Consider the following 16,268-nt stretch of genomic DNA (forward strand, 5'->3'; position numbering starts at 1 on the left):
TATTTCTTCAAAGATTTATTTATTTATTTTATTCTGAGAGAGAGGGGGAGAGCACCGGCGGTGGGGAGAGGCAGAGAGGGAGACAGAGAGAACCTCAAGCAGATTCCCCACTGAGCAGGGAGCCGCATGCAGGGCTTGATCTCAGGACCCTGAGATCACGACCTGAGCCGAAATCAAGAGCCTGAAGCTCAACCAGCTGAGCCACTCAGGTGCCCCCAGACATTGTCTTTTCACTTGTCCTGGCAATTTGTATGGACCTTTAGGAGAAGCAGATGAATGACAATTGACTTAACTCAAAAGACTAAGGTGGTAGGAAATTCAGAATTTTTAAAATTATTTTTACTATTGAAATTCTGTATCCAATTAATAAATTGAACAGTAGTTACATATAACCTTGCAGAGCCCTTTCAAGATAGTTTTGCTGTTTCATAGGTAGACAAAGCAACTGCAACTAGACTCTCCCTGCTACTAACCCTGCATCCCAGGGTGCTGTGTCTTGTACTTCCTGCTTCTTTTTGTTTCTATTCTTAAGCCATCTCTGCTACCCACTTCCCCCACTCACCCAAATCAATCCTACAGGGCTGACCCTGGTGCCATGGGTTCCAAAATAACTCCGCTGACCAATCCACCATCTTCTGAAATCTTTCATTCCTAATATGCGTTTTCCTCATTTGGCCATTCTCATGTTACCAGTTATTTTCAATCACAATTCTACCCATGTCTCATTTCCCCAGATACAGTACAAGCTTACAGAGGATTTTTGTGTCTTTAAGCCTTGCTTATATACAGCACATATACAACTCGCTTAATATTTTGTTTGATTGCAATGAAGATTTTAATTATCATGTAAATCAGAGCTTTGAAAGTAATAGAAGAGATTTGGAAACAGTTCTGTGCACTATTTTTAATCTTCTTCTGAAAACTTATCTATGTTACTAGTTTATATTATCCAGGAGAAAATTTGCCGAGTACCTGTAAGTTTATTCCTAATTACCAGTCTAAATTATTACTAATTTCAAGATGATTGTTGAAGATTTACTTAATCAGTCATTACGTATAAAATATATCAATTAACAAATTAACATGTTAATAATGATTAATCAATTAATACTATTCATAAATCGATTGAGAACATACTGCCCAATGCATGCATCATGAATATCCTCACTGATAAAAATTTTGGTCAAATCACTGGATATTTTCTGGAGTATAAATAATTTAAAGTGCTTTTAAAACATTATCTGCTTCTGTTTGTTTTGTTGTGTTGTGTTTCGTGACAGGCCTGTACAACTCACCCTACAGTGCTCAGTCACATCCTGCTGCAAAGACCCAGACCTACAGACCTCTCTCCAAAAGCCACTCTGACAATGGCACCGATGTCTTTAAGGACGCCTCTTCCCCCGTCCCTCCCCCACATGTTCCTCCTCCAGTCCCACCACTTCGACCAAGAGACCGATCTTCTACAGAAAAGTAAGACATTTTCCCCCAAACTGGCCTATATTTAGTTTCAGATGACAGTAAGACCATATGGCACTTAGTAGAAGACTCAGTGCTTATGTTACCGAGATAGTACATGTACTACTTTAATCAACACATGTGCCATGTTGACTTCCTCTATTGGGATTGTGGCAAACACAATCCTGGTTCATAATATTATAATCACCAAGGCTTGAAGTAACATGAGCACAGTCTTTTGATCAACAAATGCATATAGGAAGAAAATAAACAGAAATAATTGACACATACTTCCTCTGACGTAGCATGTCAGAGACTCTGCATTTAATTTTTGTTTTCCTCAGGTTTGGAATATTAGGTCTATTAGTGATTTACAATTTCCCCTCTGGTACACAAAAACCTCTTTTTTGAAAGCAGGCGAGGTTATTCATAAATAATAAATAAGGCATTAGTTGTGTCTGTGACTCATTTCTACCAACTTCTCAAGATGATACTAGTTTTCATTTCCCCACTGAAATTTTTATAGAAGCTATTCACATGAAGATAAAAATTTATAAACACACTTTATTACTGTGCAATTTTTTATTAGGATTATGACTAATAATCCTGCTTATAGGTAACCTTTATCGAGAGCTCACTAGGAGCCGAGCACTATGCTAAGTACTTTCCTTGTATTATATCACTTAATTCTGAGAATGATCCAATGAGATATGTTCTATCTTAAACCTATTTTAGAGAAAAAAAAAAACTGTGATTTAGAAAATAAAAGTAAATTGCTCCACTCATAAGCTCATATGTCCAAGCCGATTCAAACTCAGCTCTGACTAAAGCCATGGTTCATGCAATACTAGCAATTAATAACAATATAAGAATTATTCATTGTTAATACTAATTACTAAGCATCCAATTATCATATTCATCCCATAAATATTACATTGTACCATTGTACCATTAAGAGTAACTGAGGGTTGTAGGGGATACAAGACATCATGAAACAGACACACATCACTTTAATCTCCTCCTGATAGACTATATGTTTGTAAGTGTGATGCCTTAAATTTGAGAAATAATTGGACACAAAATGGTATCTTTGCTATTACAAGAGATCCAAAATTAACTCAAATTTAAATGTATTATTTGTCCTATGTTTAGTAGAAACAAATTTCTCATTGAGAAATATAAACTCTTAAAAATTCCTAGATGGCTTTCATATACATTGTCTCATGTGATGCTCAGAATCTCTCTGTTGAATATCATTTACCAGTTACTGGTAAGCCAGGACCTGCCCCTAATTTTCCTGTCTCTTAGACCATTTCTATTTCTTTCTATTTCCAATGTGCTAGAGTCAGAATTTAACCTCATTCCATGGGTCAGAATTGCTCCCATCTATAGTCAGAAAATCCTCCTTTGAGAAAAATGTTTGTCCCAAAGGAGGCCTTCTTGCGCCCTGGCTACCCAGAAAAGCTTTATTTTTCAACATCCCTCGTTGACCACCTTCTGAAGGCTATCAGTTCAGGAAAAAGAGCTGCTTCCAAGGTCTCCTATGCAAGATGGCTGTCTGACTCTGCTTTTTCAAGGCTAATACCAAAGAAGGTTCTCCCCAGCCACACAGCTTGCGTCTATGGATGGCAGCCCAAGTGACACTTTTGTACTTTCCCCAAACTGTGACGCCATTTGCAGGATAAATAATATCAAGCATGGCGTGTGCATTACTCCTTGTCACTTTGGATCAAGGATGCCAGGTCACAGAGTAGTGAGATAAACTCACATAACTCAATGGAGCATAACTGCCACTTACTCTAAACACAAATATACACAGCTGTTGTTTGTATACCATCCCAAGGGTTTACAAGCAGAGCCCTGGCTGTGTGTGTATCTACAAACCCCTTGTGTGAGTTACTGAGCCAGCAGGATATTGTATGAAAGAAATTAGAGGAAAATATAATATGAAATAAAAGAAATGGCTTTCTTTAAATCATTTACACAAAACAACATATAAATGTGGTATTTTTGCAGATTAACTTTTTATCCTGAGATATTTTTTTAAAAATCTATACTGAAATTAACTCTGTAAACAGAGAGCAAGTAGTTTTATAGAACTACTTTAAGCATATAGAATTATTTTATACATAACTATTGTTTATTTCTAGGCATGACTGGGATCCTCCAGATAGAAAAGTGGACACAAGAAAGTTTCGTTCTGAGCCAAGGAGTATTTTTGAGTATGAACCTGGGAAGTCATCGATTCTGCAGCATGAAAGACCAGTAAGCACTTGTGATTAAACCAAATGCCAGTTCTCTAGGTTTCTGGGTTCCCAAGTAGACCTGAATTTTGTATGTTAGGCAATTTTTGTCACAAAGGTAATTTATGTATTTGGCAGTATTTAGAAATCCAGTTTATTTGGTATCATGATTCATGCATCTTATCTGAGAATTAAAGATATCCTCTCTAATATATTGTCCCTACCAACAAAATAGGGAACCCATTTGCATGTAACTATAGCTGTGCCTAATCATGACTCTGAGCTTAATTTTTTTTAAAAAATTCATAAATGCAATCCTTAATTGCTAGTCTACATGGCTAATGAGAAAAACCATTCACGAGTCTCTTCTGATACAAATGGGCCCACACAGTCCCATCCCTTTGTTTCCATATCGGTTGCTTAATATTTCTTTGGATTAAGGGGAAATCTCCCAAATGCCTTTCTTTAAAAAAAAAAAAAAAAAAAGTCATTTTAATTGATTCTTATTAAATCTCTCTCAGGTTACCAAGCCTCAAGCTTCCTGATTGTCAAATCTAATGGATCAAGATTATATTTAACTTTGCATGATTTCTCTATAGTTATTTAGTATATGCAAACAAAACAATACATAAACCTGAAAAATAACCACTTGCCTCTTCAAAGTGCAATTAAACAAATAGGTTATTCTTTGGCCCTCTTGGTGTTTATCTTCCCAATCCTCCTTTCCGAGTCCTCTGCTTCCCCTCCTAGATCAGTGCCCTCAAGATCTCCTTGAAACTAGAATTCCTTTGCCTTTCTATCCAAACCTGCTTCTAGAGATCCATTTATAATTTACTCTCCTCATTCTCTTAAAAGAATTTGGGTGGTGTCAGTGAACAGGAAAAAGATTTTCTTTGTTTACTCCTTTAAGACCATCCAAGAAAGCATATTATATATAATGCAAGGCCAGCCCTGAAATTTGATTGGAAACCTTTGGCTTTCCACATGCAACATGAGTGCCCTGATTTCATTTGTGAAACCCTGTATTTATGGTTATGTTCTTGAGAAACATGTTGAAAAACCTTATAATCACATAATTCATACATAATATTTATGTAAGCCTTCTGTGCCTTTCTTCAAATAACTCGTATCCTTTAGAGCAACACAACTTTACCAGAAAAACTGAAAGGGAAAAAAAAAAAAAAGGAATGCCATCAGTTTGCAGTTTTAGTGCAGACTTAGAACCCATTCACTAGCTCCTATGATTGAATAGCATGATACTTTGAAATTTCTGGGATGAGAATTGAGTGAACCACGATGTGACCATTGCCTTAAATTAAAAGTGGCAAAATAATTATGCAAAATAATGAGCCTCAGATTGAAATGTAAATAACAAAATGATCATTGATGATCTTTCTAACAATTTGTAAGAGTGTTGTGATTGTACTGGGACGCTTTAGTAGCTGTGGTCTCGGGGGGGCAGGATTGAGTCGAGAAGCTTCCTCACCAGGATATTTCTATTATTTACTCATTCAACAACATTTATTGAGCACCAACTATGTGCCAGACATTGTATTAAGTGCTAGGGACACAGTACTGAACAAGACACAGTCTCTACCATGAGGAACTTTGAGCCTTTCATTTGATGAGTATGCAGAGCTAGACTTGTATTCTAAGAATAATAGAAAGTTCTGGGAACATTTGCACTGCTGGAGATTTGGGTATGGAAGGGGCTCTGCAGCCACAGGAAAAAAGAAGTGGTGGGAACCAAGAAACTTGGAAGGAAATGAGAATGGACATCTTATGGGGAAATAGAACCAACATTCTTATTCCTCCTAAGCAACTTTGCTGGGAGACCAGCCTTATGCAAAAAGATTTGGGCTAGTCGCCTGTATCATTTTGGCCAGGCTTCTTTATTCGAGAATCAGGCTATTATCTTTCTTTCTTGCCATCATTCCTGAACTCATTCTCGTTGCCTTTCCTAAATCAGAAAAAAAGACAAAAGGCGACATGCACAGTGATATCACAGAGACTGGCTGTCTACCGATGCGGTTTACACACGGGTCTGCAGTGTCTGTAAGCCACAAGATGTAGAGCATGAGAGCAGATTGGCCACCTGATAGGGATACAACAGCAAACGAACAAAACCAGGATTTCAATGGAATGCGCTCTCCTGTCTTTTTACTGCCAGATAATTTGTGGGCATCCCTTTGCTCTTTTCTTATTGAATTTTTGTAAATTATACACAACCTCTTGGTAATTTTCTGCTGCTCTTTTGAACTCCTAGATGACCCCATCACCTAGGTGCCCAGCCTTCCCAAGTGTCATCCTGGATTCCCCTCTTTCCCAAAGATCTCGAAGTCCTGCCTCTGGTAGAAATGCTGCTGTCACTCCTGTCTTCTAGTCCACAATATGTCCATTGTCCAGATTACAGTGACAGCCACCCATTTATTCCCCCTGATTCTGCAATCCAGTCTCCACACCTCCACACCTCTACACTCCACTAGGGCAATCTTTATGAAACTTTATAAGACTTTCTGCTTGAAATTTTCTGCTGGTTCTCAAGTATCCTTGGAGCAAAATTCAAACCTCTTCATGCAATTTCCAAAAGACCTTGTGACCTGGCCCCCACCGACCTCATGTCTCTTCCTGCCCTTCCTGCCAACTCACTCTATTCCAGCTTTACAGACAACCTTCGATTCCTGCCTTCCTGGACTTTGCACAAGCTATTCCTCTGCCAGGAAAGCTCTCTCCATCCCATCTCATCTGTGGCCTTATCTCTTCTCCCAGGGTGTCATCACTGACCTCTCCACCCTGGGTATGAAGCTCCCCTACTGTGTGCCTAGAGCACACTGCTGCATTTCCTCCTCACACACTGAATTCTAAGGGCCTGTTCACCTGTCCATGTCCCTCACTAGCTTTCCCTTACCTTGAAGGCAGGGACCATGTCTATGGCACCCATTGTATCCCCAACACCTTGCACAATGCCGGGCACATGGTAGGTGTTCAGTGAATAGTCATTGATCTAATAAGTGAATGAATGAATGAATGAATGAATATAGACTTTACTCCTACAGTTGGTGGATGAAATTGGAGAGACTGAATCCCTGCTCTGTGGCTTATCTGTGAAGTCTATACACTCCTACTGACAAAAGGCACAGTGGTCTCCATCAAAGCACACACAATGGATTTGACATGTTGCTATCAGTGACTGTGGTTCACTAATTCTCTGGTTCCCCGGAGTATAAGGTGGGCAGAGGAGGCAGATTGCTCGAATAAAAATTCTTCCCCAGACTTTGGTCAAAGGGATCCCCTTCTTCCTTAGGAATCAGTGGACCAAGCATTCATGTTTTTAGCAGGAAACTAAAGGTCAATGCAATTTTTTGAAGTGCATAGATACTCGTTTGCCTATAAATTTGAAAACATCGATTAAAGGGATCTAATGTTTGATCTGCAAAAGTCCTTTGCAAGTACCAGGAATTATCTTTAACTGACTTGAACCGCCGTGTATTCCGTGAGGCAATCATATAAACTCTCTGCTGAGATTTTATTAATAAAAACTTTACATCCCATCTGGATTGGATATATTTATAGGTGAGCCAAAATTAAATTACATTACATTACATTAAATTAAGCACTTATTCAGGATTTCTTTACACATAATAAAATGAAAACAATATTAAGACATTACCTTTTTCTACAATAACTAAGCCGGCACATAATGATAAAAGCAGAAAGAAATAATCATCGAAGGCACTGTGCAGAGTCGAAATGCAATTTAAATCGCAGTGAACTTACATTTCCTTATCAATGAAGATTGTTAAAGCTTACAGTAAGAATTTGGGGAGTTTCATCTGATGGTTTGAACCATAAAGAATGACCCCAGCTGACAATTCGTGTATTATTTATTGTGGAACCACAATAAATATAAAACATAGTAGTGAATGCCGTTAAAGATTTAAAATCTAATGAGCATAAATTTTAAGGACCTAGGTTATGTTGGCACTTTTTTTGGTGGGGTAACAACATATAGAAATCATATGCCTGTAATGAGAATACTGAGAATAGTAGAATTTCTATAACCTCAAATGCAACTAAATGCTTTGAAATTGTAGGAAACAAAAGCTTTAGAAATGGTTCACCCTTGCTTGCCTTTAAATAAGAATCCTGTCTGATTTATAGTCTTAGGTTTTCTTAAGTACTTCCTCTTGCACTGATACGCATTTGTTTTAAGCACAGATTTGCCGGGTTTTTCAAAACGAGAAGAGAACAAGAAGGATTAGAAAAATGTGCAACTGTATATCTGCTTTTTTGTTGTTTTTATGAGCAATTCGAGTAAAATATAATCATACTTCCTAAGTGAGTTTCTTCTGAGTGTTCATACTGGTGTCAACTCAAAGGAACTTTCAAGTTATGCATGGAAAGAGTTGATTTAGTGAGATTATGAGTGTGTGTATATGTCTGTTGCTGACTTTCTGTATATGTATCACTGACTTTTGTGAGGCTTCTATGTACCTTAGCAGTGAATCTAGATTGCTACATAGTACTGTTGCGTAACTAAAGGGATTCAATAGGTCAACCAAGTTGAAAAGAAAATTCTAGTTCTGCCACTTGCATTTCTTTACAGACGATACTCAAATTAGTATAAAAGTACTAATTGAGATTTTGATATTCCCAAAATACTATTTTCATTAAGTTCTGAAGTTATAGATAATTATCAATGATCATTGTCTGGGGCATTCTCTCTGCCAATGTCTATCGCCATGGATTCTAGATAGTTGCCCACTGAGACTGTGAATTAAATTTTTAATCTATAAAATCATAATTCATGAAAAACTGTCATTCTAAGTTTTGGTGCAGGATGGCAGATATTCCTCTCTTTCCAATTCTATCATAGAAATATGTATCTATAAATCAGGATTTCATAATATCTGTTTGTTATATATTTTCTTACGGTGGAAGTCAAAGTGAAGTTGTAACCACTGGTAAATATATTTATTTGTTTAGTAAATTTGCTGCCCTCTGCTGTTCAAAATATTTTTTCAACAAATTTTGTTTCCTCTAACTTTCTATCTCCCTTTAGCAAAACAAAATACTACATATGAAAGCAGATTTATAAAATAAAGAATTGTAAAATCGAGATTATAAAATCAAGATATAAAATTATAATATTATTAGACGTATTATATTACAAACAATGAGATTTGAAAGCACCGAATCTTAGTTTTCTTGTGGAAGAAGTACTAGGCCTCTTTAGAAAGAACAAAAACTACTAGAAAATTCTCTCTAATGTCAATTACTCTAAAAATCAGCTCCAGTAGAACTATTCCATGAAATATTCATATGCTGCAGCCATTATCTAAATGATAATTGGAGAAAGACAATATTTTGGTAATATCAAAATCTCAATTAGTACTTTTGTACTATTGAATCAGTTATAAATTGAGTCAAGTTTTCTGCAATATCTCCCATAGTAATTAGAGGATATTCTCCACAACATTATAATAGTGAAACAAAATAATATTTTAAAAGAAGGAAAAGAACAATTGCAATACCAGAGCACCATTGTGGGTTTTTTTGTATCTGTGTACATGTTTTCTTTCTGTCTCATCCAGACACAGGCTTTGTGATACTATTGCAAATACTGTACAAGCACATGATCATATTCAACTTTTATCGCTTACCATTCTACCATAAACATTCCCCAGAGTTACTACACGGTCTTTATCATTATGATCACATATTTTGGATAACTTGGGCCCTTTCACTATTTTGTTATGATGCCTCAAATTTTCCTATCAATGTTTGTAGCTACCATCATAATCTCCTATTATAAAATATTGAAATAAAAAGAGCACATCTCTAAAAAAATATTTTAGATATAATTGATTATTGCATCCAGACCATATACGATTAACAAAAGATTGGGAATTCAAAAAGCCAATAAAACATTTGGACAAGCTAATGGCAAAATAATGGCTTTTGTTAGAATATGGGCTATCTCAAAACACTCAATATTACAAAGAATATGTCCTCTCTTGGCCAGGGTGGGTGACTTTTAGGGAACTAGGGTGTACCTTTTTTTCTGACTTAAAATGTAACTGTCCAACTGTACCATGTTTAATTAATGTTATGTAACAATTGTCAAAGAAGTAATAACCCATATGTAGTACTTTAGGCATCTCCATTTAATATTAAATCAATAACCTGAATCAGTCTGATCAGGCATGTGTTATGTAAAGGCATCAAGGATATTGTTGGATATACTAAATGCTCCATATCTGGGTTTTCCATTACTAAAGCAATTGTATGTATTTTCTCAAACTCTTTATATTAACACTTCTAGTGTTTCTATCTTAAATATAATATTCAGAAACCATCAGAGGGGAGCAAGTCAACTATAAAAATTGGCTTTTTCTCTGAATTAGAGTGTCAACCAAAGCAGAGTGGGATCCTCTTGCTCACCTTCTCCCCACCCTTAACTAGCTGCAGTAATGGGAAAACCCAACCCCTTCACTACTCCAGCTCAAGGTAGACAGGTAGGTGATTCTTGGGGTGGTAGCTCACAAAATGTGCTCATTCTTCACTTTCCGGGAGGCTCCTTGTCTTCACATCTTTTCAGTGGTCCAGACCATTCCTAAATTATCTGGGTCTCCCCAGGGACACCTTACCTTTCTGAAACGTCTCCTCCTGCTAACTGGTGTCCTCTTGGTTCCATCAAGAACCTCCATCTAATGAATCAGTGTTTCCTTCACCCCTCTTTCTTACAGCCCTCTCTCCCAACAACTCCAACACCTGTTTCAAGGGAACCTGGCCGGAAGCCTCTTTCTGTTTCACCATATGGAGAAGTAACTGGTAGCCCCTCCCCTCCGCCCAGGACTGGCCTCCCCCTACCGAGCCCGTGCACCCCAGCTCTTTCTCCCATCTGGGTGAGCTCCTTCCTTCATTACCTTATCAAATGCCCTTCAGGAATCTCAGGGAGTTAGCCCTGGGTCTCTAGAGGCTAAGGGGGCAATCGGAGCCTAGTTACTCACCACCACCCCCACCTTGCTGCCCCCACTAGACCCCCTCTTCATGCCAGTCTACCCCCACCAGCCTCCTGGCACTTCTCACTCCTTCCCCCCACCTCTCTTCCCATCTTTCCCTCCCCCTCTCCACCAGGCTCTCCATATATCTGCACCCGAGCCAACTGTCTGCAGAATGTAGCCTTACATGCTGGGATCAATGAGGGCAGGGGCAGCCGAGTGACTCACCCAGATGAGCTACTTGGTGACTAAGTGGAGTCTATTTTAACTTTCATAGGCTGAATCTAGCCTATTTTTGGTGTGCTCTCCTTGCTCCTTCTGGCTGTCACAGTTTTTCGTAGTTTATGCATCAGGCTAAGGAGAAAAGTCAAAAGAGAAGACAGGTGGACAGAGGAAGTGATTAGGGGCCTAGGTGATGCCAACGAAGCTCATCTCCATTTCCTAATTTTACTCATTTTGCTTTACATCCTTTGTTCTCTCCTGCTGAGATTTGTCGGATGAGAGTCGGTGCATGTTCGCGTGCGAATGCGCGTGTGTGTTGTTCATACCACACAGCGTTTCCCTCACTCAGCTCAGTATGCCTTTTCCTTCCCTTTGCCTTCACATCTGCTCCAGACTGATCGCATAAATCCAGATGACATAGATTTAGAAAATGAGCCCTGGTATAAATTCTTTTCAGAACTGGAGTTTGGACGCCCGGTAAGTGAGGCTAGCCTATTAATTTAAGAAAATTAGGGGAATGTTGTTTGGTTTATAAAACATAACCATTATCAGAAGAGACAGGTGTCATTTACAGAACAAAATAATGTATACTAGATAGACAAACTGGGTACAGCTTAGCCCACATTCACTTCTGTACCAAATGGTTAAACCTGCTCTGACGCTGCCTGTGTATTTTTTCCTTAGCACGCGTCATGCATTAGGATGATTATATCTAAACAAATTAAAAATGCTGAGATAGTTTCTGTCCTAGACTATTCAGACAATTGTTACAGGTTTAAAGAAGATTTATATTTGTTTACAGTCCATTTTGGTCTAGTTCAATCAGAAGCAGTATCGTGATATTTATAATAATAGTTCTATTATTATAGCTTCTGTTTGCTGTTGAACTACCAAGCACTGGAGAGTACTGGGTTCTGAACTCCATCTCAGTGAGTTCTCTGGATGCTGCGCCAATAAGAAGTAACCCGAGAGGTTAAGTAGTTTGCACAGGATAGTAAGTGCTAGAGCCAGAAGTTAAACCCAGGCCTATGGAACAAACCAAAAATCTCTGGGCAATTTCCACAATAATATACTGTCAGTATACTCCCACTATAAAATACCTCAATTACTCTTAAGGATATAAGGAAAGAGAAAAAAAAAATCTTGTGGACCTTGATTTCTGATTTTGCTAGCAAAACATCTTATCCACAAATACCCCCCTGCCCCAAGGCGGGCCTTAGGAGAATTGCTTAGTCTGTTTGGGTTAGAGTCAACCCAAATCCTTAATAACAATTTCCCTTTTTTTTTTTTTTTTTTTAAGATTTTACTTATTCATGAAAGACACAGAGAGAGAGGCAGAGACATAGGCAGAGAGAGAAGCAGGCTCCCTATGAGGAGCCGGATGTAGGACTCGATCCCAGGACTCTGGGATCACACCCTGAGCCAAAGGCAGATGCTCAACATCTGAGCCACCCAGGCATCCCAACAATTTCCTCTATTACTGAAGTTTTATTGGGGAACTCTATCAACCAATACCTATACATTTGGTATGTGTCAGTTACATATTTTTAATATTCTTAATGGTGTTTCTGAATTTTAAATTCTTAAAGAACATAACATTTCCACTACACAGACTTTTGTTGATGGTCACAGAGTATAATCTGTCTTTTACTATATCAGACACTGACTTACATACTCACAAACTGACCATATATTGGATACTGGGTGCTTAGAGTTGTGCCTCTCCTCCATTAAAAAACAAAGGACACTTGGTTAGATTCCTTATTTTATTGAGCTGGATCAAAAGTGACTGTAAGTGAATATAAACCAAAGAATTTTTCCTAGAATTTCTATACCTAGAAGGAAAAGTGTTTTTCTTAATTTATATCCACATATTCACATAAATACATTTTATTTTAGAGAAAAAAAAATCCTCTAGCTTTATTTTATATGTATTGTTATTATTAATTACCTGGTTTGTAGGGACTAAGCCAATTTCTGAGCTTAAATTATCAGCATTTTTTGATAATCATTTTCAGCCACATGGAAACTCACCAGCATGCCATCCACCTGCTATTTTAATGTTTCTTTAATGTACCTTGCATTCCTTTGTGGCTAGAGACTATGAGTGTTCATTTTGGTCTGATGAAATGAGTTTATAAATATACTAATCAAATCACTAGTAATTTTGCCCAGTGCTTGAGAATATTTACGAACATTCCACTCTTCCTCCTAGGCCACCCCCACCCCCATTTGGCTCCATTCATGCACTCTTTATGTGTGTCTGATGCTATCAGCACTCAATCTCTAACTGTTGTCACCTTTTCCACATGTCCATTCCTTGCTGCCATTGACTCTCCTCCATTCCATCTCTACACTTCTGCTTATGTGGTGCATCTACACCCAGCCTCCTAAAAAGGCTCTGGACTATGTTCAAGATCATTCTTCTGGTGTTTCCAATGAGGTAAAAACAAATTATTCTCTTTTTCAGATTTATCTTTAGGAGCTGTTACTGTGATTCTGAACCATCCGTGTTTTAACGATTCACTGCTGTGTCTAAGCTATTGTGGAAAATCGGTCTTCCTATCATTGTGTTGTATCCAGGATCATTGCTTAGACATTAACTATTCCAAAGTTGTTGTTGACTCTTTCCAAAATGCAGGTGAAGAACCATTCCAGCCATAACCTTCAGTTGAACTACTCAACACAATCCTGGTATCCAGGAGTGTGACAAAAAAATCAAAAGTAGTACGCGTACTGCATATATCAACCATCTGTTTTGATTAGATTGTGTAAAATACTATACAGAGCCATTTTTTCATCATGCTTGGAGGTGCAGAATGACAGATTCTTAATTACATGTTTATGCCCTGCATATTCTTAAAATTTTTGTAAATCTTTCATTTGCCTAAATACAATTTGTGGATTTTAGCATCAGATAAAATCAAGAATAAGACTGACAAACAACTGGGACACATGTCACAATTTCCCAGTTCCACATCCTTGACAGGCATTACTAATCTTTCTCAATGCTATAATCCAGGAAACCACTATAATAGATTATAACTGGCATATGAGATGAAGTGCATTTGCCGTCTCTATTTTAGAATGCTCATGACAATCTGCTAGGTAAAAAAATTTATGCCAGGCAATGTCAAATTTTATTTGATTTAGTCAGAGAAAGTATGAAAAAGGAAGAAACAATCCAGAGTCGAAGCTTTTTATCCTGCTTTCTGCAAAGAAAAATGAAATTATTTGAAAAGCAGATTTAAGACTTATTGGTTGACTTGAGCAAAAGTGACAATTTTGCTAAACATCAGCTATATAAAAGCCTCCCTGTGGTAATTCTTAGAAGCAGCTAGAATGGGAGCAAAGTACATAAACTGGTTTTACACCGTAGTTTCTCTGTGGTCCTAAGTATATATAAAAATAATAAATATCGTCATCAAAAAGTCTTCACTTGATTAAATATGTGCAACTAGAAAATAAAACTAGTAAGATATCTATGCCTCAGGAAGTACTATTGACACACAGTGATGACCACTGGAATCATGGGCACTGTCTCGCAGGAAATATCCAACTTCCTGAAGCTTCAATTTGCAATTCTAAATTGTGCTCATATTAACATACAGAAGTAATCAAATATTTAGATATTAGATAAAAGCAAAATAGAATAATCAAGAACATCCTAAGTTACTGAATGCAGTCATTTATAAAGGCTTATATTTTGTAGACAGATAATCTAACGACAATCAAATAAAAGTAATTCTATTCTGTATGTTATGCTACCTTCACATCTGAAGAAAGGGTATCATTTCTACATATGAAGAGCCCAAGAATTTATTTTGGAATGCAATTTGGTCAGATGGTTTCCTGTTATTTTAGTCAGATAGTTTTAGGATGTTTTTAAGGTGGTTGTTTCTTTGAGAATTTACATAAAATTTAGAGATCACTGTGTCCAACTCACTCATTTTTAAGTCAAAAAAGTAGAGCCCAACAATTTTTTAAAACTATATCCCAAATCACAAGATAAGATGGTGGCAAGTTAAAAATAAAATAGAGTCTCAAAGCCTTTGCTTCCATTCTATTCCCTTTATACCACATGTTAGCATGTCCAAGAGATACATTTAGAATTCAAATCTTTTAGAAACAAGTTATTAATATTATTCCTTATTAACTATTTTTCTGAAATAAGTTCCTATAATTAATATTACACAATAACTCTTGGGCTAAATAAAGATAGTAGAAACTTTCTATGCATTCTACATGTTATGGTAGTGGCAAAATAATCACATAAAAAAGCACTTTGCTGATGGTTAAACTGAATTGCCATTATCTCTTTGGAATGAAGAAGGAGTGTTGTATGGTTCTGGAATACTAATTTCACATCATGGCTTTTCAGAATGTAAAAACATATATTTTGATAAGGTACTGGATTCCATCTTCAATATCCTTATGTAAAACATTTCGGGTAAAATCTGTAACTGATTACACATTACCCTACTATCATTTATCAACTGCCTTGCATATCCCATGAATAGCATACTTTCTAATCCATGAAACTGAGAAACTGGCATTATTGAAGAACAATTAAGGACTTTTAAGCAAAGTTTAATCACATAGCAGAAAGAGTGATTCAGCGTCCATACCTTATTAAAATGAACTTCATCTAGGTATGTTATATGTAAATACTCAGTAGATCATAATAGGTAAAATCAGTTACCCCTTCTCTGCAGATGATTTCCACTTCAGAATGAGTATCATTCATACAATTATCATAAAGTTTTTCTCTCTTAGTCATCTATCTAGACCTTTTATATTTCCTTATAATTTAATAAAGAACTTTTTCCTTTGATTATATGTAAAAATCACAAAACTAATTTCAGTTACTTTTGGATTGTGGAAACCAGCACAAGGAGGAATCATTGTAGTTTCTTTGCCTAAACCTAAAACACAATTAATTTATCAGTGTAGAGCCTTCGCTGCTCACACTATGTTTTATCTCACATTACAGTTTTGTCTAGGCTCATTCCAAGCCTGAAATTCAAAATTTCTGGTCACTATAGGATGATCACTCCAAGATGTTCCGCAATTGACACTTTTTAATAATCAACTGTGGTTGTGGTTGGGTGTTCCGTGAATACTGTGATCCGCAGAAACAGTAACTCTGAGGCTACTTGGTGTTGCTTTTCTGCAAACATGTAGAATTAATATTCTTTTTTTTTGCGGGGGGGGTGGTAAGGATTTTTTTTTTAAAGAAAGAGACTGAATGAGTGAGAAAGAGCACAGCAGGGGGGAGAGAAAGGCAGACTTCCCACTGAGCAGGGAGCCTGACTCAGGGCTCCATCTCAGGACTCTGGTATCA

General features: G+C 37.2%; 1 protein-coding gene across 38 annotated transcripts in view; it reads left to right on the top strand.

Moving 5' to 3' along the window:
• The window catches only part of SORBS2 (sorbin and SH3 domain containing 2), a 214,974-nt gene that overhangs the window by 154,851 nt on the left and 43,855 nt on the right, over window positions 1-16,268 (top strand). For 26 of the 38 annotated variants that reach the window (XM_038560348.1, XM_038560349.1, XM_038560344.1 and 23 more), the window contains 5 exons: window positions 1,281-1,470; window positions 3,606-3,720; window positions 10,448-10,606; window positions 11,318-11,401; window positions 13,311-13,367. In XM_038560348.1, the coding sequence (XP_038416276.1) occupies window positions 1,281-1,470; window positions 3,606-3,720; window positions 10,448-10,606; window positions 11,318-11,401; window positions 13,311-13,367 (605 nt within the window). The remainder of the gene's footprint in view (window positions 1-1,280; window positions 1,471-3,605; window positions 3,721-10,447; window positions 10,607-11,317; window positions 11,402-13,310; window positions 13,368-16,268) is intronic. The other 12 variants (XM_038560351.1, XM_038560363.1, XM_038560353.1 and 9 more) reach the window with 3 other exon arrangements.

This window comes from Canis lupus, chromosome 16 (genome assembly GCF_011100685.1).
Source record: "Canis lupus familiaris isolate Mischka breed German Shepherd chromosome 16, alternate assembly UU_Cfam_GSD_1.0, whole genome shotgun sequence".
Classification (NCBI taxonomy): Eukaryota; Metazoa; Chordata; class Mammalia; order Carnivora; family Canidae; genus Canis; species Canis lupus.